The 26,770-nt window shown below is 41.9% G+C and overlaps 2 protein-coding genes across 6 annotated transcripts in view; one reads left to right on the top strand and one right to left on the bottom strand.

Annotated features, from left to right (window-relative positions):
- The window catches only part of PLCE1 (phospholipase C epsilon 1), a 123,171-nt gene that overhangs the window by 1,603 nt on the left and 94,798 nt on the right, over nt 1-26,770 (bottom strand). For 3 of the 4 annotated variants that reach the window (XM_028729759.2, XM_028729757.2, XM_077930456.1), the window contains 19 exons: nt 26,622-26,683; nt 26,373-26,538; nt 25,050-25,157; nt 24,066-24,182; nt 23,787-23,945; nt 22,142-22,271; nt 21,091-21,132; nt 20,269-20,393; nt 18,154-18,271; nt 16,236-16,367; nt 13,871-14,164; nt 12,383-12,546; nt 11,610-11,871; nt 9,651-9,769; nt 7,150-7,278; nt 6,089-6,298; nt 3,577-3,738; nt 2,513-2,731; nt 1,827-2,027 (listed from right to left, as the gene is read on the bottom strand). In XM_028729759.2, coding sequence (XP_028585592.2) covers nt 1,848-2,027; nt 2,513-2,731; nt 3,577-3,738; nt 6,089-6,298; nt 7,150-7,278; nt 9,651-9,769; nt 11,610-11,871; nt 12,383-12,546; nt 13,871-14,164; nt 16,236-16,367; nt 18,154-18,271; nt 20,269-20,393; nt 21,091-21,132; nt 22,142-22,271; nt 23,787-23,945; nt 24,066-24,182; nt 25,050-25,157; nt 26,373-26,538; nt 26,622-26,683 — 2,898 coding nt within the window. In that variant the 3' untranslated portion in view covers nt 1,827-1,847. The remainder of the gene's footprint in view (nt 1-1,826; nt 2,028-2,512; nt 2,732-3,576; nt 3,739-6,088; nt 6,299-7,149; nt 7,279-9,650; nt 9,770-11,609; nt 11,872-12,382; nt 12,547-13,870; nt 14,165-16,235; nt 16,368-18,153; nt 18,272-20,268; nt 20,394-21,090; nt 21,133-22,141; nt 22,272-23,786; nt 23,946-24,065; nt 24,183-25,049; nt 25,158-26,372; nt 26,539-26,621; nt 26,684-26,770) is intronic. The other variant, XM_028729760.2, reaches the window with a different exon arrangement.
- NOC3L (NOC3 like DNA replication regulator) overlaps nt 1-26,770 on the top strand; it is a 52,177-nt gene that overhangs the window by 22,506 nt on the left and 2,901 nt on the right. The gene's annotated exons all lie outside the window — the stretch shown is intronic.

Genomic DNA, 26,770 nt, shown 5'->3' with positions numbered 1-26,770 from the left:
CCGAGCTTCCCCCAACCACAGCCCCCAGAATGGGTCTGGGAGCAGCGCCGAGGTTGCGTGCAACCTCGCCTTCGGTCCCGGAGCTTGCTGCTATCAGCAAGCCTTCTGAGCCCGGCAGGAACTCCGGCCGCGCTCCGAAGGCTTGCGGATAGCTGCCTGAAGCCTGGAGAGCGAGAGGGGTCGGTGAGCACCGACCCCTCTCGCTCTCCAGGCTTCAGCGAAAGCCTGCATTCGCCCCATAGGACGCACACACATTTTCCCTTCATTTTTGGAGGGGAAAAAGTGCGTCCTACAGAGCGAAAAATACGGTAGTTCAGAAAATAGCATTTCCTTGGAATTACTGATTAACAGGAAAGAGAACCTCTCATGGATTTCATATCTGGTTGCCCCATGAGAGGTTCTCTTTCCTGTTAATCAGTAATTCCAAGGAAATGCTATTTTCTGAACTACCGTATTTTTCGCCCTATAGGACGTACTTTTCCCCCTCCAAAAATGAAGGGGAAATGTGTGTGCGTCTTATGGGGCGAATGCAGGCTTTCACTGAAGCCTGGAGAGCGAGAGGAGTTGGTGCGCACCGACCCCTCTCGCTCTCTAGGCTTCAGGAGAGCCCCAGCGCTAGCCCCACAAGGTCGGGGGACAGAGGGAGGCGGAACGCCGCCATCCCGCTGTCTCCCGAAGTGGTTTGGAGGCTGACGGCGGGGAGACCCCGCCACCAGCCCCGCAAGCTCCGGGGACAGCTGGGAGACGCAGCGCGTCTTCCCGCTGTCCCCGGACCTGGTCTGAAGGCGGACTGCGGGGAGAAGAGCGCTTCTCCCCGCTGCCGGCCCCACAAGCGCCTGGGGGGGAAATAAATTTTTTTTTCTTTATTTCCCCCCAAAAAAACTTGATGCGTCCTATGGGCCGGTGCGTCCTATGGGGTGAAAAATACGGTAGCCTAACATGATGGTTTAGTGTGAATAATGCACACTGCTCAAAAGTTCCCAACTCTGCATCTTCCAAACCTAGGTTCATTGTTTGCTTTTCCCTTATTGCTCATGGAAGAAACAAACCAAGGTTAACAATTGTTGTTTGTTTGGAGGAAATAAACCACAAGCCTGTGTTTGAAGAAGGCAGCCTGGCTTGCTTTATTCACCAAGCACCAGAAGGGGGGGGGGGGAGTGCCATGGGAACTTTGAAGCAGCCTGCATCAGCACAGCTTGTTCACAATAAACCATCTTTCAGCTCCTCTACAAGTAAACCTAGTAAACTGCATTGGTGGTACAAGATGCTACTGTTACAGGTGTAGGAAACTCACCAACCAAGGTGACCTGCACAGTAAAGTTCCTGTGACAATCACAACTACACTGTACACAGGCAGATCTGTCCTTGAACCAGAAGCACTTGCTCAACGGAAAGTCTCTTGATCCCATGCAACAAATTAGAAGCAAGCACACGTAGACTGCTCTATATTCTGATTGTCTGGAAAAGCTGTTTTTGGGGATTATGCTCAGCTGGGAGCGTGAGAAGTTGCCATCTGGATGCATCCTAAATTTAACTTGATGGCAATAAAAGTCTACCAGTTTTTTTCCTTCTCTTATAGGGTAACTAGCTGGAAGAGCAAAAATGAAAGGGAAATCTGTGTTATCACTTAATTTGTTAACTAAACCATTCCCCTACTTCATCACTGATTATAAAAGACAAGGCTATTTTAAGGAAGGCTTCTCAGCATTTAAAAAAAAATTACCAGGAGTTTATTACTTGGGTATTGCAAGCTTAGCAATGCTTATGTAGTTTAAATTGGTATATAAGTACACTACGTTATTTAGATCACTGCCAACATGTCCTACCTGAATACAAATCTCTGGAGGTTATTCCATCGTGTCGCTGTAAGTCAAACTGCATGCAGTCTTGTCATCTTTACTTTGCAGACCCTCTGAAGACGTTTGTAGAGATGTGGTTATAAAGCCCCTGTACTGCTTACTTGATTTAGTTAATTTCTTAAACTCATTAGCAAATGAAATACCTTTTCTTTTATCATCTCGGCCTGCCTATGAAAAGAAAAAGCCAGGGAACCAAAATGACCAAGTTGCAAAAACATTGTCAGTGTTAGCTTGCCTTGTGGGGTGAACAGTTCTGCACAAAAGAACAGTTCCGTGTCAATCCTCTATTATATCATTTATGGCAGGAAAATGTCACCACATGGTGACTTTGCCCTACCTCCCCACCCCCCTTTCCTTCCATAGTGAAACTTTCTCATGGGTAAACTTCCACAGAATGAGCTGAATTCTGTGAATTCAACCACATCCTGAAGAATGCTTAAAAAAAGGAATTGAAAATGCAAGTTGAGTTGCCTTCAATTCTAACAAATGTCTTGATAATCCAAAGCTATTAAATGCCAATTTAAAGGATTTGTTATGAATATAAAACTCCTTTTGCCATTTTTGCTAGAGATGATAGTATGTTCATTTTCTAAATTTGCAGAGCTTTATTAAACAGCAAAGTTTATACAAATTTATTAGAACTATTTACTTACTTGGACTTGTTCTTTAAGTTTAAGGATAAATTTCCCAGCTCCCTTCCACCTGTTTTGAGCTTGAAACACACACTCTTGGTCAGCAAGGATCCTCCGAGACATTTTGGGTGTAGAAGACTTCTTGTTTGCTGCCTCCTTTGTCACTTCCTCCAAGAGAACATAATCACTTGGGTTGGGGTGGTTCAGAATACTGTAAGAATACTTAGCTTTGCATAAAGTCTGTTAAAAGAAAATTAAAATGCAAAACCAAATGCTATTCAGTTACCATTCACTTCTAAGGCAGATCTCACCTTGCGCAAACAGAGGGATAAATCATTCATTTGCTGGATGTACATTTCATCTAACCCACGGGTAGGCAAACGAAGGCCCAGAGGCCAGACTGAGAAGGAGATTGAGCCACATCCGGCCCCTGGGCCTTAGTTTGCCTACTAAGGATGCGGCCCAATCGCCTTCTCAGTCTGGCCCGTGGACGATCCGGGAATCAGCGCATTTTTGTTTTTACATGAGTAGAATGTGTGCTTTTATTTAAAATGCAGCAGTTCAAAAGCATGTCAATGTGCAAGTAGATAAATAGGTACCGCTCTGGCGGGAAGGTAAACGGCGTTTCTGTGCGCTCCTCTGGTTCGCCAGAAGCGGCTTAGTCATGCTGGCCACATGACCCGGAAGCTGTACGCCGGCTCCCTCGGCCAATAAAGCGAGATGAGCGCCGCAACCCTAGAGTCGGTCACAACTGGACTGGTCAGGGGTCCCTTTACCTTTTACTGGGTTATTTGTGGGGCATAGGAATTCTTTCATCTCCCCCCCAAAAAATAGTCCGCCCCCCCCACAAGGTCTGAGGGACAGTGGACTGCCCCCCTGCTGAAAAGGTTTGCTGACCCCTGGTCTAACCTAAATCATTTACAGGCCAAAACACATTTAAAACCTAGTCTTGTGGGCAGAAGTGTGTTAGCAGTGACAGCCAGTAGGGACAATCCATCTTTTTGACATGATATTCTGCTGTTCTTTCTGCAAGAGACAGGTGTAACTCTTGGCAAGTGAGGGGGAAATGAATTGGGACATCCTACCTGTTGGATGACATCCTGGGCTGTACTGAAGCGAGATGCTTTGATGACTGTACGAGGTTGCTCTGGGGAAACGTCATGAACTTGAACAAAAAAGCTGTCGTCCTCAGAGCTAGCAGCTGCATCATCTTTCTCCTCCAGAAAAAGATTTCTGTTGTTTAAGTTCTGTAGAAAAACATGCAAAAACATAGGTTTCCCTGGCTCTGAAAAGGAGACCTCTTGCTTAAGGAAATGTGGAGGTAGCTTCTTTGAAAACTAAAATTGTGGTATTTGTTCCTTGTTTTCAGACTTAACGTGTTGTGAAAAAGCAAGAAGAATCAGGCTTTGATGGCAAGGGAATGGCAGTTGTGCACCTAGTTGCACGAGTGCTAAAATAACTGGAGGGACTTTTCTCTTTCTTCCCAATTGTGTCACTGAAAAGCATACTCTTCTTCCCTGTGCTGTCCAAATGAGAAAATTCAGAAGGCCCGTTGTTGTTTAAACACACCTGCACAGAGGGAGTGGTTTATGTGGGGTGGCCTGATCCTCACTGTAGTCTGCCTATGTTGCAATGGATCTTACTACACAACCAGTATGCCACCAGAAAGCATACCATACTTTTCGCCCTATAGGACGCACTTTTCCCCCTCCAAAAATGAAGGGGAAATGTGTGTGCGTCCTATGGGGTGAATGCAGGCTTTCGCTGAAGCATGGAGAGCGAGAGGGGTCGGTGCGCACCAATCCCTCTCGCTCTCCAGGCTTCAGGAAGCTCTGCACAACCCTAGGGAGCCCGGCGGGAAGTCGCACCGGGCTCCCAAGGGCTGCGCAGAGCTGCCTGCATTTCGAAGCCTGGGGCGCGCTGAAGAGCTTGCCCGGGCTTTGCACAGCTCTCCGCAAGCCTGGGGAGACCGGCGCGGCTTCCTGCCAGTCTCCCTAGGCTTGCGGATAGCAGGCTGTTCTGGGGGCTGGGGTCGGGGGAAGCTCGGGCTTCCCCCGCGCCAGCCCCGCGCCTGGGGGGGGGGAATAATTTTTCCCCTTTATTTCCCCCCAAAAAAACCTAGGTGCGCCCTGTGGGGCGAAAAATACGGTAATCAGCTGGGCAGTGGCATGTTGCGCTTGGATTTCGGAGTGAAACCATCACAGGAATCTTTCATCACAAGCCAGAGTATAATCCAGGTCAGTTCATCTCCTATTGTCAACAGGCAAAAACCCCACTTTCTATCCATCAGTGTACGAGCAAATCTTTAGTATTGTCTAGGCCAGCAGAATACTCTACATCCTTACTAGTACTGTATCTAAATTTAGTAATATACACCTGCAGTAAGCCTTATTTCAGGGATGGAGAGCCTGTGGTTCCCCAGATATTGTCAGAATCCAGCTCTCAGCATCACTGGCCGTGCTGGGTGGGGCTACTGGGAGTTGGAGCCCAACATCATCTGGTGGGGGCCGCACAGGTTCCCCTTAGCTGAACCGATACATCTAGGATTCAGTATTGGTTAGTTCAGCAGGTTCATTGGTTCACAATGCTATTAAAATGTGTTTGGACGGCCAAACTGCATGACTTGTGGCTGATGTTTCACACCCTTGCCCTCTGCCTACACTCTCCAGTTCCTTATCCATCTCTCCTCATTATAGCACCTTAAAGGGTAATCAATTTCATTAAGGCACATGGACTAGAATGCGCTTCACCAGAGCCATTATTAAAAAGGCACACAATATTTTCTCGAGCCCTCCACTAAACCAAGGTTAACAAAAGTCTGTGAGTTGCACTCATCCTGCCAAAGCTTCCAAGTCTACACAGATTGACATTGAAATTTGAGGATCTCTTCTTTTCACATTCCTTTTATAATTTGGATAAATCTCAGTTGTTTAATCAAGCTTTGATGGCACTTTGGACACAATCCAGTCAAAATTCATCACGCCTAAGCACCAATGCTAGCACAAATACAGTGGTACCTCGGGTCAAGTACTTATTTCGTTCCGGAGGTCCATTCTTAACCTGAAGCACCACTTTAGCTAATGGGGACTCCTGCTGCTGCGCCACCGGAGCACGATTTCTGTTCTCATCTTGAAGCAAAGTTCTTAACTCGAGTTACTATTTCTGGGTTAGCGGAGTCTGTAACCTGAAGCGTATGTAACCTGAAGCGTATGTGACCCGAGGTACCACTGTATGTGCAACTATTCACAGGGCTTTTCCCCCCCTGCTGCTGCTGATCCCTTTCTATACATTGTCTTTCCTAATTAAGCATACGTAAAGTTTACTGTATAGATCTACCTATAAATAAATAATGTAAAATAATTGCCCTTAGGATGAGTTCATGTATTTAAGTGTTTCAACAAGCCATCTTTTCGGTGGTGCGTTGTAAAAAAATAATAATACACCATTAAACACTGCTGGGCTTTTCTGTATTACTTCCTTTCCTAATGCTCTATGTCAACAAGAACAAGTTCCAGGAAGCCAAGCAATGAATATGTTCTTTTTCTCACCCTCTTGATACTATCAGCAAGCAATATATGTCAAGGCAAATAGACTCACTTCCTCGCGGGTTTTAAAGATAATTCTTCCGACGTAGCCTTCTTCTGGGAACCAGCTGTTCAAAAGCTGGACAATCTCTTCCTCGGGAGTGAGCACTCTTTGGAATGGTGGCTTCCTGTACTCATTTCTTTCTTTAGATATAAAGCATTTCTCCTCCATCAAAAAATAGTCTGTGGGATACTGTCCAATACCTTTTGTAGTCGCCAAAATCTAAGCAAAAACATGTTAATAATTAGAATGGCAGAAGTTGCATGTTCAGTAAGCTGATTGTGTTGACAACAAAAAACCCTTTATGATCGATTTGTCTTGCTAGCCATTGTATTGCTAGCCATTGAAAATGTCTTTCCTGGGGCTATGTACTATCTGGGTAGCTGACTATTTCAGCAGAGGCAACTGCTGTTTAATCTTATTTCTGTCCAGCTTGGCTTGCCAGACAGTTTATTCAAATTCCCAAGACAGTAGAGCATTTTCCCACTGCTGGAAAACAGCCTCCGCTGAGATAATCAGCTGGAGGTTTTTCCACTCATGAACTTAGCCCTTTTAACTTTTCTTCTGCATTTCAATGATGTTTGAGAAAAAGACATTATGCAGAAAAGCCTGGCCCCTATGACAAGGGCAACCAGCTTGGCCCATCGTTCAGAAAGCAGCCCCCTTCCTCCTTAATAGACATATTTCTAATACAGAACATGCTGTCCAAGCAAAACTTCATAATAACAACAGCAAAAGCTTTATGACTGTCAGTGCAATTCACTTTCAGCCTGTGCTTGTGGGATCCAGATCATTCTGTACCTGAAATGCTTTAGCTCCACTGTTTCAGCATTACAAATGTTTTTGGCAACAAACAAGCCTCTTTGCCTGCAAAGCTCCAGTAACTAAGGAAGTTAGGGTAGGATCTGTGTTTGTCAGTAAGCTTTTGCATGTCTCCATATCAGTAAATTGGGCTTAGTTATTTTGGGGCTTAGGCTGCCTAAATCCAACAGAAATCTTAGGGAGCGAGTTACACAGCACATGGGTGGTTACTAAAGATATGAGTCCTGAACATCTCAAAAGTGCAGGCTTACTTGATGCAGAAGCTGAGCTGCTGTGGTTCCCTGCCTTATCGTAAAAAGCGTGAAAGGTTCTGGTCCTGGAACTCCGTGTATAGTGACTTTGTACACTGCAGCCTCTCTCCTCTCTGCAGTACTGAACCGCTGTTTAAAATAAACATGCATCTTTAACACTTATTTACTATTTCATGATTTAACCAATGCAATAAGTAACAAGTTCATCCACCACAAACATGGCCACAGGATATCTGAAACATTAGGAAGAATAAGAAAGAGAGCAAATGGATGCAGAAAACTTTGAACTGAAATAAGTTATGAAAAATGATCACAGATGGCCATTAGCTAGCTTCCTTGTGGTCTAATAGCCTGTCTTCGAATAATATCAATTTAAAGACACAGCCAGGAAAAGCTTGAGGGTAAGCCTCTGCGCCAAGCTTCTGAAACAATGTGCTGGACACAATGTACTACTGAATGGAGAAAGAGAGGGCAAAAGGAAGACCGAGATACACAACAGCTACTTTGATTTTGTCTATATAAATAAAATAAGCGATGACTCAGTAGCAGTAATAAAAATAAATGAGGATGAACAAAGGACAGAACAGCTAAATAAACTTAATTAATTCAAATTAGTAGAGCTGAATGAATTTCTCATATCGATAACTCATGGAGAACAGGCAAGGTTCCAGGAGACAGGAGATAAACAAATAGAATTGTCTGCTTAACAGTAAGGGCTAGAGGAAAGCAGACCGACCACAGTCATTGGAGTTTCCGTAAGAACTTGTGTCATGATCCAGACAAAGTTATGCTTAACTAAAGCCCATTGATTTCACCATTAGAATAAAAGAATATGATGAACTCTTCAACTGAACTGAACTTATAAATGCTTTCCTTTGCTAGACTGCATTTCTCACTTCTTTTGCTGAAGAGGAAACATTTGGGATTAAACAGAACACACCTGCTATAGCTAGATTTCAGCCAGGGGTGTTGCAAAGAACATCCTTTTAAGAAAGCGCAGGATACGTGTGTGAACAAGAATATGGTCTTGTAGGCTGGACTAAACCCCATTCAGAAGACGGCTCACCATCATACTGCCAGTTCAGAGGTACCTTGTAGTGTTCCACAGGTCACAATGTCTGGTACAGCTCTTTCATGTTTTCATTAACTTACTTGAATTAAAGTGGAGAATGAAGGCATGTTCCAACCTTGCAGATGTGCAAGTAAGGAAAACCAAAAGAGGATTCAGTGGCATAACAGCTGCTAGGAGTCAAGTAACTTTGGAGCTGTAGCTCCATAAAGGATAGCAACAGTGGTCCAACTGTAGGGGAGGCATTTACAGACAGTCTAGGCAACAATTAGTGCAATGCAGTGTGCAGATGATGGGTCAGTTCACATAAGGAAGAGATGTCCATTGGGCTCGTGCCATTGCAAAGCTGCATGTGTGTCTTTGCCCATAACTGAGCCCTTAACTATCAAGCAGACATCATAATGAGTACAACTGTCCAACCTGACAACAGTGGAATCCACTGTTCTTTAAACATAAATTTCAAGTTAAGCTTACAAAGGTTTATTACACTCAACAGAATAAATAAATATGAAGCCTAAAGCTGAATATAAATACAGTGGTACCTCGGGTTAAGTACTTAATTCGTTCCAGAGGTCCGTTCTTAACCTGAAACTGTTCTTAACCTGAAGCACCACTTTAGCTAATGGGGCCTCCTGCTGCCGCCACGCCGCCGGAGCACGATTTCTGTTCTCATCCTAAAGCAAAGTTCTTAACCTGAAGCAGTATTTCTGGGTTAGTGGAGTGTGTAACCTGAAGCGTATGTAACCTGAAGCGTATGTAACTCGAGGTACCACTGTATAACTGAAAAAAGGGGTGGCTGTACAGCTCTGGTTCCCCCACCATTGTTCCTGAACTGATCATCGCATCACAGAATTGTAGAGCTAGAGGGTATTCCCAGGAGGAGGAGTTTCCTCTGTGACTGACATTGAACCAGGCCCTCTCGAAAACAAGGAGGGGCTTCCTGACTGACGTAAAGACTGGCCAGGCAGACCACTGTAAATCCAGCTTCTGCTCCAAGCCATAAGAACAGAAGGGAGCATGGGGGTGAGAAATGCAGCAAGTTCATTTCCATATCTTGTGGGTTTTGGACTTGCTTATCTGAATGATATCCTGCATTAAGATCTATTCCTATGCTTATACTATAGCTGTACAATTATATTCAGCTCCTATGCTGCTGTCATCCTTCTGAAGAAGCACAGTACAGGTAGCATGTTGATTTATTCTGATAGCTTTTACTCAATCGGTGCAACATTATTGAGCATTCAAAGACACATGGAAATTCAGCACTGTAGTCTGATTTACATGGACACTGTTCCTCAGGAGATACTGCCCCCCCCCACCAGAGCATTCTCATTTCTCACAATGCAGAAACCAAAGCATCCTTTGCCTTCCTGGAAGAATCTTCTACATTGACCAGGAGAGCATGCTGACAAATCTATTAGAAATAAATTACCAAAGAAGCAGGCACCATGTTTCCAGAAGGATTCTCTTCCATTCTTCGGCTGTTAATAAACAAACTCGAGATTTCTAGTGCTTCATTGTGCAGGCTTCGTAGCTGCAGATGCCTGTATCCTGAAACAAGATAGTAACACAAAATTGGGAGGTGGGAGAATAAGCCAGTCAAATAGACTACATGTTCATAGGTTATGTACGTTGCAGAGACAAATGTAACAGTAGCCACTTAACTGTCCCTGAAGTGTAAGGATGCTTGTCATTTCCTCTTTCATAAAATATCTATTGGCTACACTCCAGAGAAGCTCTGCGAGTAGACAAGGGCTTGTGAGTGCATATCAGGACATTGCGCTATTTTGTTTTGAAACACAGCTCCCCAAGCCACATGGAGGGCTACTGTAGCAGTTCCTGTGAGAACTCAAGTAGCATATAGGGGCCTGCTTGCTGGAATGTACTATCAACCTGCTCAAAACATGCTGTATTAGGTGGGCGAAAAACTGAAATATATTAACACAGGTCTTCTGGTCTAATAAAAATTCTTTTGAGTGATTTACCTTCATAAGACATTTGCCCCCTTACATTACAGAAGCACCAAGGTATTTCAAATGGCCATTGCAATCGACGCTGCTTCACTGAAAATTTTGAGATGGATACCAGCTTATATACATATTTATTTGGACATGCTAAAACTTGCCTAAAGATTGCACAAATATTGTAGACACCTGCCTGTGCTGTAGAGGGTCCACTTGCACAAAGGTCTGGTGAAAGATGACAAGCGGCAGCTGTTAGGATATTTTGGAACTAATTGCCTGTTAGCTAAGATTTCAACATACACTTACTGAGGTTCAGCATGTTCTGTCTATACACATACACCAACAGGTGTAATACCAGAAAAGCCTGGAGTCTGAGAAGTCCATTCACAAACACACCGTGTCCCTCCTAAAACACTAGTGCTGAAGGTCTCTTTTTTAAACAATACACTTCTGCTGAAGCAGGGGTGTGGGTGTGGGTTCATTTCCTTAACCACCTGTTCCATCTGTTAGAACCTCAGGGCAGCGCACACAAATAATAGTTAAAACAGTACATTTAATAAAAGTAATTTACAACCTCAATCAATGCTTTCGACTATCATCTTAGAGCAGTAAAACATAGCGCTAGTGTATCTGACCTAGAAACAATTAGGCTCTCCTGAAGGTCTGACTTAAGGTCTGTGTCTTGAGACTTACAGAAACACATTGGAAAACCATAATAGATCCCAGCACCTCTTTCTGAGGTGTAGGCAATTATTAAGAAAACAAAACCCAACATAATTTTTTAAATATCATACATTAAGATGCTTAGAAAGTTGAGTTAATTTTTAATCTGTTTTAGTATTTTTACTTTTGTATGTTTTAAAGTACTGGCTATGATTTCCCCCCTCATTTTCCTGTTTTGTCCTTTTGTAAACTGCTTTGAAGGTTGGTTTTTTACAATCAACCCATATATAAATTTTATGAAATAAATGATTTAAATAAGAGTCAGTTTTAGCAAGCTGTGCATGCATGCAGCCAAAGCAGCCCCTGCTTCACCCCTCCCTCCCTAGAGCGAGGAAACAAAACACGAGAGCAGCTGGGTAAGCATTATATATGATCCAGCACTTGTTGGGTTGCTCCTATCAAATGAACTATGAGCAGGATACCAAGAACAAACCTGGGCTTCTGACTGTGGTTTGCTTGCGGAAAAAACAAACCACACAGATTGGTTCGCACATAAGCAAGTCACTCAGTGGTTTGTTTCCCTGCTGCAGGAAGGGAGCAGCAAAGGAGGGAGTGCTGCAGTTAACAGTTACTCAGATGGTGCACACACTAATTTTCCTAACCACAATGTGTGGTCAGCCCTGCATGCAAAAATGTTTGTTGTGTATCACAGCCCTAAGTACACAGCAGCTCCGTCTGGGCCCTGCATACAAACTTCAATTTACCTCTTTTTAAAGCCTTCAGCGGAATGATTCTTTGAGCCATCACAGCTGAAGAATTGTTTTCAACAACTGCAAAACGAAGGAAGACTAGGTCTTCAAAGTGAATCCGGAAAAGGAACTGTTCATTCCACATGGGGTTGAGAGTATTGCGATGAATGGGCTTAGTGCGGAAATGGCAGCTATCCAGCGGAATCCCAAGCACATCAACTTCAATGCAGGGGCTTCCTGTGCTGTTGCTAGGACAAACATTCTGTCCAGACACAATCTGGAAAACAAAGGCCCAGAATGAAAACAGGGCTGTTGTTGTTTTAATCAACTCTCTCAGACTGAAGAGTGCTTATGCTTTAAAGAAGAAATTAATTAAAAACTGGTTTCAGAAGTAACAGCAAGTAGTAATATACATAACTAAAACTGAAATGGCAGTCTTGTAATTGCTACTTGCTTATTCTTATGCAGAACAGCAGCTGCTTCTGGGCAAGGACCCAAGTGGAAAACTGCCACACTCTTTGAGGCCAGATGTCCCCCACCCAGCATCAAATCCAAAAATATGCGTCTAAAAACTGACATGCACTTTCTGTGCTGCATCAAGTCGAAAGTTTTGTAACAACTGATGATCGTCTCCTTTCCTCTCCTTGGTCCCACATTTAATTGTAGCTATCTTACTAGCAATACCAGTAATAAAAATGAGAAGCCACATATTAAACAAAATTATGTCATGTATAGAGTTAACTGGTTGTGTTAGGCTTACTAAAAGATTAATATGAGTTTTCACTTACTGTCAGTGAATAAATAGCTGGCTCCATATTGTCCAAATCTCGTTCTAAAGGGCAAAAGTGTTGATACATTGGACAGTTCTTATCCCACAAAACAGGTGGCTTCATAACATACCCACAGCCACCATTTGCTTCAAACATTGCTGCATTTAGGTGAAGAGGGAGATCTATAGGTAAAGCATTCAAAGTGTTAACATTGCTAAGACTTGAATGTAAGATAATGCATTTTTAAAAGAACATGGTGATTTCAAAGCGTGCCGTTTCATTCTGGGCATGTACAGTTGGCTTCGATTAACTGCCAAAAGGCAATGGTAAAACTGAAAAACTAACTAATCAAACTATAAGAGCTTTGAAGAAATAGAAATAGTTCACAAAAACAGATTACTATGCAGTTAAGGGCTCTTTCACACAATTAGGTTTTTCACAATAACATCAAGCAAAACCATGGCTTAGTGAAAGCATGCAAGCATTCCCAAAAAGGAGATTGCTGCTGCTGCATTCCTCCACCAGTCCTGCTGCTGCTGCTGTGAGCTAAGCAGAGATTTGGCTTAACATGTCATCTGCATTTGGGCTCCTGGTTTGTCTCCTTCAGGCAAACCACAAGCTGCAAACCCATTGGTAGCAGCATATGGTTTGTCCGAGGCAAGACAAAATACAAGTCCAGTTTTGGATAACACACGAAGCCAAACCATGACTTGGCTCACAGCAGCAAGAGGACTGAGGAAGGAATGCAGTAGGCACATTCTGTTCTCTGGGCATTCACAAACAAACGTGTTTGCACTAAGCCACATTTGGCCTAGTGTTATGGGTGAACCAGCTTATTATCACTCACATGGCTGGCCAAGAAGCTGCAGTGATACACAGTATAGATATGACAGTATCTTAAACCAGCAATGGCCGCTCCAAAATCTAGAAACATCAGTCCTGTATACCTGAAGGGAGCATCTCCACCCCCATTGTTTAGCCCGGACACTGAGGTCCAGCTCCAAGGGTCTTCTGGCGGTTCCCTCATTGCGAGAAGTGAGGTTACAGGGAACCTGAAGGCAGAGGGCCTTCTCGGTAGTGGCGCCTGCCCTGTGGAATGCCCTCCCATCAGATGTTAAGGAAATAAACAGGTATCTTATCTTTAAAAGACATCTGAAGGCAGCCCTGTTTAGGGAAGTTTTTAATATTTAATGCTGTATTGTTTTTAACACTCGATTGGGAGCCACCCAAAGTGGCTGGGGAAACTCAGCCAGATGGGCGGGGTATAAATAATAAATTATTATTATTTGTTTGGGGTTACAGAATGACGCGTGCATTTGGGTGGATGCATGTGGCATTGTTTGAAGCCACCATTATTTCTGTGAAACTTGAGTACCTCCAATGTATATTCATTTTACATCTATAAAAACGCCAAGCAAGGAAATGCAAGATACAACCAAACAGGGAATGGTTTTCTTGTAATGTTTCAAGCGCACATATGTTTTTAAGGAATGAGTGTGCCCCTACCATCCGTTTGGTAGTTGAGTGCCACCAGCTGTACCCCATGTAACCAGAACAGAAGGGGATGAGGATTGGATGAGTCAATGCGAGTAGCGGCCGGGTATGTCCTCAGCAGCTGGCAGGTGGTATGTTGTATCAGCTTCTGAGAATATCGCCTGCACAAGCGCTTGGCAGCATTTTCATTCAAAGAGGAGATATGGTAACACCTAGGTGTCCTTATTATAGAACTGAGAGAAGTTGTTGGGCCAAGAGCAGGTGAAAAGGGCTCTTCCCAGATCTGCCGTGCGCTATCAAAGGCACCTAAAAAAACAAATACAAGTTACAGGTGCACATTCTGGTAACACCACCTTGTCACCCCTCATCCCCAAGAAGAATATACTAATAGGAAACAAATGCATGCATGGCCACAATAGTAAGGAAATCTTATGCATCACCAGAACTCTAAAGACTTCTCTGCAGGGAATTCTGTTCCTCAGAGGAAAACCCAGTTTAAAAACAAGAGCTATGGCTTCATAATTTGGAAATACTGCAGATGAATCTTCAAATAAACTACAGCAGGAGGTCTAGTTTTCTTCTCTGTGACTTAGAAAAAAAAGATGATTTTCTTCCATTCCTATATATTGGTAACAGTAATGAGGTAAGCATTAGTAGAAGATAACTACCATGCTCCTAACAACATGATCTGAAGGAATAGTGCAGCAACCTTGTGGAAGCTAAGCAGGTCTGGAGGCAAGATTTTCTGAAAACCCTATATAAGCTGCCCAGAGTTCAATGATGGAAGGAAGGTGTAATATAAACCTAATAATTTAAAATAAACTTGCACAGGCATGCTCAAAAAATTAAAGCAGTGCAATAATGAACAAATCTCAGTGCAGACACAGAATTCAGACAGATATGAAGTTGCAAATTTCTGAACCGTGGATTAGAAATTTGGAGCGGGCTGCGGGATTGTGTACTTCCTATTCCACTCTTACCTCCTACCTAGAGCAAATATACCACTCTGTTTGCCTTAAACATGGTCAGTGTTAACAAGGTCCTCCCACTTAATTTGTAATGGATTTGAAAAATGTGGTAGGTGTTAGTGTAGACATGATGACTCCATTGTCTGGAGTGAGAGAAACTACAAGCCTGGATTTTAACAGCATGCAAAGCCAAACCATGGCTTCACTAGCAGCAGCAGCAACTGGACTATAGGAGGAGCATTTCTCGGGGAGTCTGCATGCTTGTGTGTTCATGCTAGGCCATGGTTTGGCTTAGCATTATATGCAAATGGAGACAATGTAAAAGAGGAATTCAGACTAGAAGAAATGGAGGGGAGAATGCAGGAGTCCAGAGTTCACAGCACACTACCAGTTTTTTCATCTTGGTTAGGGGATTGGTAGAGTTATGACTGCACCACGCTTTTCATATAAAACATTAGCTTCTTTCTTTGGCAATTGAAATCTTTTCATTTTACCATTCCCTTTCTGAAAAGTTGAGAGGGGGGAAACACCTTAAAGGTGATGAAAGGCAACATCTGTCTTGCTTTTCTATTGACATCTCAGAACTAAATGGAGAATATCACTCCCCTTTTCTCAGAAATCACAACTGAAATTGATGGACTATGCTGAAATGGCTAAATTCACAGAAAAGCTCGGAGACAATGATAATGAGAAATTTAAAAAAGAATGGGAAACATTTATTGTATATGTACAAAAATACTGTAAACAAGTAGAAACATTGGCAGGCTTTTATTAAACATTTGCAAGCAGTTAAAAATGAGATAAAGGAAATTTGAATTGAGATATTAAGGTTTGGTGGTAATCAGTTAAATATTGATAAAATAATGAGAATAAGAGGTTTAATTATAATTATGCAGAAAATGTATACATTCAATGAACCAGAAAAGGAAATGGAGGGAAGTCAGGAGAACCTCCCAAAAGAAAGAGATGATGTTTATATATTGAAAAAAGTGTTAATGTCTTATGTTTATGTTTATATTTATATTTTTTTTTTGGTGTGTGTTTGTTTCTGTTATCTTTTTCAAGAAGAATAATTGTTGAAGTTAAAACTGTAAAATCAATAAAAAATGACTTACAAAAAGAAAAAAAGAAAAATGGTTTGCCAATTAGTAAAATTTAAATTACATTTAAATGATTACATTTATATTTCTTGCAATTAAACCCTGTCCCAACAGTTTATTACTTTACAGTAGGTCTTTTATTTACAATGAGGTCATTGTAACTGGTTGCACTGCTAATGGAAAATTATTTCAAACCCTGAGTGCTGCATGTGCAGAGCAATACGTTTGATCTTTAACTAGTAGGTCTGCTATATGTGTTGGATTACACAGTCAGTCCCTGTGATTGGTAAAGGAAGATGCTGACTTTACCTTTTCCAGATGCTTTGGCAAGCATCGCTGGCTCCCCTGGGCTCAGCCTTCCAGGATTGTTGCCAAAAATGGACTTCCTGCTCTTTCTTTCCTTTCCTCTGCTAGAGCCAGATGGATTTAGAGTTGACAGACCTAATTCCATACAAAATAAAATAAATGGACTGAAAAACACAAGCGAGTGGGCATGATCCCCCCCCTTAAAAAAAATCAGTTTATTATGAAAGCTTTATAATCTAATGCTAATGTCTTATGCAGGAAAATGCTAGTTTGTACTGCATATGTAGACAAGACAATGTATAAAATCGTACACCAATGTTCCAGTATGGATGTCTCTCAAAGGCATGTGAGCTTCAATGCACATACTTTGAAGAGCTTTCTCATTCCCTTCTGTTTGCAAGCTGAAAAATTATGTTTGTGTATGAACCGCCTTGCTTGTTTCTTGGAGCAACACAGGAATCTTGATTGGGGCAAGAGAACACTGGGGCTTGGATCCTAACTTCCAAGAGTTTGACTTGTGGAAATGGACTTTCTCATTCTCCTCCTCCCTTGCGGACCTTCTACAATAGAACTGCATACAGCAAGGGGAGGCAGCAGGAGGAAGGGCGAATTGCTGAAAACTTTGCATGATGGGAAAAGCCTTCCCACTCACAGGGGTATCTTTGGACCCAAGTGTATATGAACAGCAATTGTGTCAGATTGATTTCTGAAACAAGACGACAGGTGACCTTGTGCTTTCATCCCCACCACACCGTATGCAAGTAACCCTGCCCATGGAACTGCAACTGTGAAACAGGCTGTACACAAATACAGTCAGCAGCAATACCTATTTATCAATATACTTCTGTTGGGATCAACTTCTCCAATGAAAAGAAAATGGACAAAAACGCATTACAGTAGGGAAAAAATTGCTGCTTATAAGCCTTATGCAGCATTTCACTATAACACAGCAGCTAAATAATGGAGTATTTCATTCCTCCACAATGGCGAAGCTGATTGCTCCAGCGCTGGGGGCAGAGAGCAGGCGGGGGCGTGGCATGCCGCCTGTGGGGGCGTGGCATGCTGCCTATCCTGGGGTGTGGCTGGCATCCTGGGGGTGTGGCATGCGTCCTGGGGGCGTGGTACCCAGCGCAGTTGGGGTGTGCGCAGCACATATCTGGGGGCAGCGGCCATGATGGTACCCTCCTGCCCGATGGTGCCAGGGGCGGTGTGCTCCCCACCGCCAGTGTTCCTCCATACAACAAAATCAAGACATGTCTGTTCTACCTATAGTGGTACCTCTAGTTACGAACTTAATTCATTCCAGAGGTCCGTTCTTAACCTGAAACTGTTCTTAACTAGAGGCGTGCTTTCACTAATGGGGCCTCTTGCTGCCACTGCACCGCTGGGCACACAATTTCCGTTCTCATCCTGGGGCAAAGTTCTCAACTCGAGGTAACTCTTCCAGGTTAGCAGAGTTTGTAACCTGAAGCGTTTGTAACCTGAGGCATTTGCAACTCGAGGTACCACTGTGTTTCTCTAGTACTTGTGCAAATCAATCCTTCCTTCTTGCCATGGGTTTTTCCTATAACCAATCCACTGTAGTATGGTTGGTTCTCAACACATTTTTCTATACTTGCTCCATTCCAATTTACTGTTTGTGCTCCTATCCCAATGTAACGCACTCTTTCAGTTCCCTAATTGGACTATAGCCCAACCTGCACAGAAATGATATGGAGTGTGTGTAAGAGATAAATGGAGACCCAAGTTTGATTCCCCACAGGCCATTCCTTATTCTTATCAATACATCTCTCTTGGGAGAAAACACTCAGAATCAAAGCTAGCTCTCAGCTGCCATAAAATGGGAAGCTAGAACCCAGGTTTTTTTTCTTTGTCATAGCTTGTTTCGGAACAGGTAATAATTAAGGCCAATGTAACTTACCAGGAAATTTCACAGCTTGGCAGTAGATGACAAGATCTGACAGTTCTGGTGCTATTTGTCTGCTTTCTTTTTTATTTTGAGAAAGATAAAATTCTTCCCCTAATTCCATGTCATAAACCTATATATCGTCAAGGGAAAAAAGAAAGGATTTCATCAAATTTAATATATGTGCACAATGCAGTTTAATCATGAGCAAGGTCACTTATATGGTAGAACACTGTTAATTTGCATTTATAGATGTCCCCAATCTTTTAACATTTCTTCTTCCCCACATTCAGCCACCACCCCTTCCTCTAAATCTACTTTCCACAGGCCAGCAGGGAGCCTCTAACCTCTTAGCAGCCGGAGACAGGATGAAATTACCTTAGTGGAACAGGACAATCTGCCTGATCCTACAGTTCCTATACTTCCCTTTCCACCGGCCTCGTGAATTACATGTACTTTCCCCATTGCAGCAACTAAATATTACTACACAAACATATGCCCTAGATCTAAAAACAAAACAGAAAAGGCTAGGCTCACTTTATTGAAATAAATTCAAAAATATTTAACAGCAGTATTCCCATCTTGCCTAAATATATATATAACAGGGCAGTGTTGTGTTGTGCAGTGCAGCACGCTCACAGAAAACAGGACATCTCAGCGTGAAGTCAAACCATCTGGCTTAAATGGTGAGTTTATTCTGGCAGACAAACCACAGTACTATTATAATTCTCCCCTGGAAAAAGGTTCTGCTAGTTCCAACATTCTCTGCGTGTGTGTGTGTGTGTGTGTGTGTGTGTAGTCTCTATGGTAGAATTCATAGACTTCAACAACATCCACTAAACTGTATTCCAAATACTATTGTACAGGAAAATGCAGCTAATTTTGTGGGTTTTATGAAAGACATACAAGCAGTGGATAAGCCTTGCAACCTGAAAATGCACAGTATTTAAAAAATACATGGCATTATAAATAGCCTTGCAATCACCCACATTACTTTTTGAAAATTAAACAAAGGTCCAAAGTGAAGAAGGCAAGGTAGCTTTAGCCCATTTATCAGCACAGCTCTTTCCAGGAGAATGAAGGCAAACTCTCTCTCTTTGTTCCCCCCTCCTCTTAGTGCACTCTGTAGCTGTTCTTTGCAGGAGATCTGGTTTGCAGCTGCAGGTCTGCACCATCCATCTAAAGCACATGACTTCACCCAAAGAATCCTGGGAACTGTAGTCTTCTCCTTACAGAGCTACAATTCCTAGCACACTTAACAAACTATGTTTCCCAGGATTCGGGGTGGGGGAGAACCATATGCTTTAAATTCAGCTCAGCCTAGTGTTCTATACACATTAGTGTATGTTCAAAATATCACATGTTATCATGCCAATGGAAAGCAGTTGACTTGTAAGGAGAGGGGTCTCACTGTCTGAGATCATAGAAATATTGTAAAACACGGTAACGGTGCCTCAATGGATAAAACACTAAACAGACTGGGGAAAACAGCAACTTAAGATGCAAGCAAAGCCAGTCCCACTATGAGCTTTCCTAGGCAAGAATCTACTTCGTCATACATATGAAGTAAATTGGGAAGGTAATATATACACTGAGCAAAGTGAAGGCCAAGTGGTATTTGACAAAGTGAGACTGAAAAACTTTTGTTAGAAAGGCAAAGAAGCTCTCTTGAAAACCGGGGAAAGTGTCCAATACTCAACCTAAAGAAAATCTACATCTGTTGAGCCATCAAAACACTGCTAAAAGAACAGCTGGGCATCAAATGAGGTACAATTTATTTCTGAGGTGAGAGAACCACCTTTATTTAAACTATGAGGTATCTTTTATGAAACAAAAGAGGAAAAACCTCAGAGGTGCACAAGAAACACTCAATGGTGCAAACTTGTCTACTCAGAAGTATGTTCCACGGGGCTTAGTAGGTACAGCTTTGCAGCCTAAAACATTCTTTTTTCCTCAGGGGCAACAGAATGGCACACTAGACATGAAGGAAGTAGATCAGGGCATTTCAGTGTGGATCTTAGATGCTGCAAGAGGCCGGTGTGTTTTTTAATTTCTTTGTAAGTTTCAGTTCTAGACTACAAGCCACTCCCCGTATGGAAGCTTGAGAAAACAGATATGAACAAGTACTACCTTTCCTTTGTTGTTGTATATAGCGCTTTCTGTTTTCTTTATTCTCTTTGCAGTTTCTTCGCTATATTCAAATTGAAGCTTATCTATGGTTAACTTATTCTCAGGTCGGTCTTCCAAAATGTTATCTGGAAAGTAAGCATTATCTGACTGAAGAGTTGGAAAAGGCAAATTTTACTTCAACTTAATGCTCTGAGTAAAAGCAGCCAGTATTATGCTGAATAATCAAAATATTAAACAGGCAAATAATTTCTCCTTCAATGCAATGCTCTTCTAAGTGCGAGTCAGTTTTTATCCTACCTTTTTGAGCTCAGCCAGTATTCTCTCAAGATGCAAAGCAGAAGCTGGTTTTCCACTTTAAACCATTTGTGGAATGATATAATAAATTAAGCTGCATCATCATTATTATTTAATTGCAAATGTTTTAAAAGTTTTCTGCCTCAAATTTTGTACTCAGCCCTGTGCATGAGACATTACTTTGCAGATAAGGGAGTGGGGTGTGACAGGGGATTGAAGTGCTTACTAAAAAGTTATTCTCATTGTTCTACCCAAAATTATAACCAAATAGAAAACTATATTTGTGTATTTTAAGTCAACGTACATAAACGTGATTCACTAATCTATATAGCTATAACCAAAGTGTATAAATAAGAAACTAGTGTGGAACATGCAAATATTGCGATCCTCAAAAGTAAGTAATGGAAAATTATAGAAATGCAAAAAATGTGTTTTTACTAAAATGTGAAATGCAAAGAATGCTTCTAAGTTGGGAAATGCAGTGCTGAAATTCATGCAGTTATTATGCTTGACCAAGTGGCCTTTTACCTTCCTGGCTGTTAGGAGCAGGAGAAGCATTAAGGACATCAGCTACAGGAAAACAGAGTCAGAAAGGGAATAAGAGTAAAGGAAATCAAGAAATAAAGCCAGAGAAATGAAAATTACATTCAAACTGTGTAGAGCTATCATCTTCGACACAAAAACTTGAAGAATTGCTGCAGGGATATAAAACTGAAAATGCTAACTATTAGAACATAGAGGGTAAAGATGAGGTCAGACTTTATATAAACACATCTGAATCTAGGTTAACCCAGAATGGAGGTGATTTCATAGCGTGAGAATTCAGAAAACTCATGGAAACAGGCAAGGTACTAAGTATGCTCGAGGTCTGGCAGAGAATTGCATAATATTATAGATATATAGTCAATGTACATATCATGAAACTAACTGAAAAAGGCCCCAACTTGGATGAGCCAATGGGCACATTCAAGGTGGCAGGAATCCAATAATACAACAAAATGTGCCTTCTGTTACTCTGTTTTGCGCTGTGTGTCTACCTATTCATATAGATTATAAAGTATAAGACGGGCACTATTTTCCTGGACTATATAAAACATGCTTCCTAGCCATGGTGTTTTAATTTATGGTACTGAGTAGACTTTCTGAAAAGCTAAGTCCTTAGAACAAAAGCTGCTTTGTGTTGCTGGAAATACAGTTTAGAGCAGACATAGTACATACAGAAATCCAACTTTAGAATATCCTTATTTCAGTACACATATCAAAACAACCACCTTCTGCAATAACAGAAATGATTGCTATGTTTCCTAATAATATTCTCACAGCTACATCACTATGATGATAAAACATAATTCCTTTCCCATCCCTTCCCATAAATCATAACCTTTTCTTACTATTTAGAATGGATATGAAAGACACAAAAAAATGAGTTGTGTAGTGACAAATGCTTAAAAGTTGTAACTGAATAGGTTTTTTGGGGGTGGGGGTGGGTGGGAGGCAACTTTAAGTGTAGTTATGGTTGAAACTGTTCCCATGCCACAAATCCAAAAAGCGCAACCCTATAATAAGTATGTTTGTTTACCATCAGACAGAGACTCATAGTCATAGTCATATTCATCTTCTTCATCTTCTTCTTCTTCGTTAGCAGTGGAGGGGTTCCCCACATTACCACCGTTGCTTGCCTGAGCTTGCATGTATGCCAGCTGATGAGCCTATTATATTAAAATAACATTGAAAAATACAGTGGGAAATTCATTTGGAAAATACAATGAGACTATATGTTTCAGACTTATATCTAATTTTATCTGCAGGGTCCTTGCCTAACTCCACCACTGAATATGGTCCTTCCCAAGAAGTAATAGGGGTTTCTCCCCCCTGTAGAAGTTACATGTCCATCTTCCTGGACCTGACAAAACACCATCTCTTATTTTCCAACACATTGCTCTTTCCCACTGAGCTACCAGCTACCTCACAATATGGATCCAGAGTTCTCCCCACAGAATGACTTCCCTATTTGTTTTTCACTGAGTGAGCTGAGATGCTTCCCGCCCCCCGCCCAGAACCTGGCTGTCTCTAATAAAATTAATGGGACCAATTAAGATAAGGCGAAATGGGACAGTGCATCTGGCTGTCAACCAGAAGGTTGGTGGTTTGAACCCACCCTGGGATGGTTGTGGGCAGGATTCCTGCACTGCAGGGGGTTGGACTAGATGACCCTCAGGGTCTCTTCCAACACTACAATTCTATGGTTCCTGTGGCCCCTTTTACCACAAATGTAACATGACACAGTACTTCTCTATGCAGAGGCCCAAGATGTATAGTTCTCTCACACAAAGCAAAATAAAGATAGAAAAAGATTGCACAAATTGGGCCTCCCCACATACATCCACATGTGGTGGCGAGGACAAGGTGATTATCAAGCCAGGTAAGTAGTGTGCCAGTCCCAAACTCTGGATTAGGGTTAAAATATATTGCTTAATAATGATGAACTTCTCCTTAATATACTGTATTTTTCGCTCCATAAGACACACTTTTTTCCTCCTAAAAAGTAAGGGGAAATGTCTTTGTGTCTTATGGAATGAGTGCGTGGTTCCTGGAGCCGAATTGCCCAGGGGCGAAAAGCAGATCATGCCCTTTTTTTTTTAGAAAGAGGGAAGGGGGCGTTGAAACAAAACCACTGAGCAGCTGATCTGCAAGCAATCGGGAGGGATAAGGGACTCTAGATATAAAGGAGGCTGCCTGGGAGGGGGGAGGTAAAAGCACATGGATCCTCAGGATTTTTGCACTGGGTCACCCCAAATTCACCATCAGATCACATAACATGTCCATGGCTATAGCCTGCATCAAAAAAATCACGCACCCACTGTTTGCCGCAATGGCGCCAAAACGTGGTTACAAAGCACGGATCCACATGGATTCTCAGGATTTTTGCATTGGGCTACCCCAAATTCACCGTCAAATCACATATCATGTCTGTAGCCACAGCATGAACCACAAAAATCATACATCCACTGTTTCCTTCAGAATCCCCCCCCCCCCCCCGTTTTCCTCCTCTAAAAACTAGGTGCGTCTTATGGAGCGAAAAATGCGGTATGTCACCTCCTCCTGATATATAACTAATCCCCACACACTATATATAACATTCAGGAAGTTGGGTAGCCAAGGGTGCAATTGACAATCCAAAAAACGACTGGGTGTGGCAATATTTTTTCAAAGAAAACCCACACCTTCTGTTTTAATATATCCACTGGAGTCTGGTGAGCTTTGAGCTTTTTGTTTTTAAGCAGAATCTTTCTTCGCAGTTGGTGGGGAGAAGGTAACATTGGGTCGTCGGAAAAATCGCTTTCAAACAAAAATTTAGTCACCAGCTTTTCTTCAAAGGTATTCTGAAATATTAGTTAAGATATAAAGTTAAGATATAAAATCATATAAACACGAGTTAAGTTATAAATTGGATCAAAATTCCTATGCCACGCTGAATGGCATTATTCTCTTTCTTAATCTACCTTGAAAATGTCGGCCATCTTTCGCTGCTGTGGCAAGGAACAGTGGTTCTCAATCGATATGATGACGGGCATGTCTGAGGTGGTGAAAGCATTGCGATCGATAGCTTCGACAACTTCCTGTAAGAATGAAAACCAAAACAGGACTACCTAATTATTCTGTGGCATTCAAGGCACATGCCATTCTGCCCCACAAATTATTGAAGGAAATTTAGCATAAAACATGCTGTCCCCAGACAGGAGGAGGAAAAGCGATGTGCAAGTGGGTGACGATGTCCACTTGTCAAACTTGGCCTGTGGAAGGTGGGGGGAGGGAACTTGTTCTCCACCCCTGTTCCAGACAGAGATAGCCTGACCATGTCTAAGCACACATTGGCAACCTCTGATTTAGGCCACTTTACTGCACTGTATATGTATGGTCATCTCTGAAGTGTATTCAGAAACTTCAATAGGCACAAAATATCGTTGCTAGATTGGAAGTAGGTTGTACACCTCACCAGTCTTGAAACAACTGCACTGGCTCTGGGTCCGTTTCCTAGCTTAATTTACAGTGTTATTTTAACCATAAAACCATAAACAGTTGGATATTTAAGAGACCATGTATTCTTGGATGTACTTGTCCCCAGTATGAACATTCTCCTCAGAGGAAATTCTGTCCCCACTACAACAGAAGTGAGGGGAGAAGGGACTGAGGACTGGGCCTCTGCAGCTCTGGCATTCTGATTGTGGAATGCTTTCCCAATGGTGACTCTTCCTGACATCATGTCATACATTTTTGGTGGTGCCAAATGGAGAGAGGAGAGAAAGAGGGTGGACAAATCTCATATTAGAAATATTTCCATAGGAAATAATGGAACTGTGTACTCGTTATGTGAACATTTGCCTAAGGAACATTTTCCAGGGAACGCACAGTAAACAGGACCTGAGTGTCTTTTTCCACAAGAATAATTCCTACTACAATAGACATTAGTAAGAATATACATCTACCTTAAAAGGAATCTTTGTAGTTAGTGTGTGGCCATGATAAATTACAGGCATTCCATCATCACCATCCCAGCAGTCTAATTCCACACTCCGACAGCCTTGCAACAGAACCTGAAACGAAAACAACAAAAACATGGTGTTGCATTGCTTTTACAGAACCATACATTACTTTAAAGGGCTGAAGTTTCAGACTTTTCAGTGAGCATACTATAAATGACATACAGAGGATAGGGAGACGGAATACGGTGAAGTGCTGTAAAAACACTTGATCATATTCCTGCACCACTGACAAGTGTTGTTTGAACAGTCTTCTCACAAAATAGGCTTCCAGTAAAACTACTGTATACATAATTCAGCCTTCCTACATGTTTAACTGTTGAGCCCTATATTGATCCCTCTGCACCTGTGTTTAGTTAAGAAAGACCAACGTTACATAAACACACACTTAGTTGTGCATCTGCAGCATCTTCCGAAGGCAGCCATTCTGTGCAGGCTACCAGCAAAGTTTTCTTGTCCTCCAAAATATGCACATCTATTTGCACATAAAAGAAAAGGCTTAAAACAAAAAAATTAATGCTGCTAGATCATAGAAAATATATCCAAGTGGTTTACAACATTTAAAAGATTTTTAAAAACTGTACAATGAAAGTGCAAAAAGCTAAAAACAATGTAAAAGCAAAAAAAAGTTAAAAACAAAAATGTTGGGCTCTGGAGGGTGGCTCTGTGGCCCCATACTAAATGCTCCTGTCTGTGGTTGAGGTATGGAAGTGTGGTGCTTCTGTAAACTCTTTTAAACATGATGCAACTCCATCATACACAAGATATAACTCAACCCATGGAAAGAAGCACTTATTTTCATGTGTGTTACTGCCCAGAAACAATGTCTAAAATATTATGTAATATTCCTAGAAGCAACAAACACTTTTCTGAGTAATGGTGCTGCTTCAAAGTCATACTTTCAGCAGAACTTGCATTATTCTGAATGGTGCTTTGACATTTAAATGAACCAACGTATTAGCTCAAGTCTTTCCTGTGGGAAAGTCTAATTTTAGCAGGTTAGATCAGACTGGCTAGTGTCTAAATGCTGTGACTCTCAAACCAACCCACCCTTTTTGGTGCCTTAAGAACAAAGCTTAAATATATTATTTTAAAAAGCATCTGAGCACAACTGTGCACACAAGCGGTTTTTCCCACAGATCTTGTTTTTCCTATGCTTTACAAGCAAGTATTCAGGACATTTAGGTTTAGAAAGCAGGGGAAAGGTCATGCTTTTTTTGACATTCCAAACAAAACAAACAAATTCTTGCAAAAAAACGAAAAAGGCACCTGGCTGTAAAGTTCTACTGAGGATTCTCCTTTAAGCTGGTGTCCTGTGAGATACGTATTGTGTGAAGACTCAATGTAGTAATATGACAGGGGGAATAGCAAATCTTCAACATTCTCTTGAGACTCGTTGTTCACGGATGCAAAATTATCTTTGTCCATCAAAAACCTAGAGATACAGAAGGCTAAAATTCATAAAAAGAAATGCAGGGCAGGTTAAGAAAATATCAAGGCGATCTTACAGGTGATTACCGTGCAAATCCTTCAAAAGACATCAGTCCCTGCTGGTACATGTTGATGCTGGGTTCAAACTTCTGTAAGAGGCAGAACAGAAAGGTCAATAAATGGACTAAAATAAATTGGCATTAAAGAAATGAAATGCGTTCAGATGTTAGACACAG

The sequence above is a fragment of the Podarcis muralis genome, chromosome 6, assembly GCF_964188315.1.
Source record: "Podarcis muralis chromosome 6, rPodMur119.hap1.1, whole genome shotgun sequence".
Classification (NCBI taxonomy): Eukaryota; Metazoa; Chordata; class Lepidosauria; order Squamata; family Lacertidae; genus Podarcis; species Podarcis muralis.
This window is presented reverse-complemented; position numbering and strand designations above follow the sequence as displayed.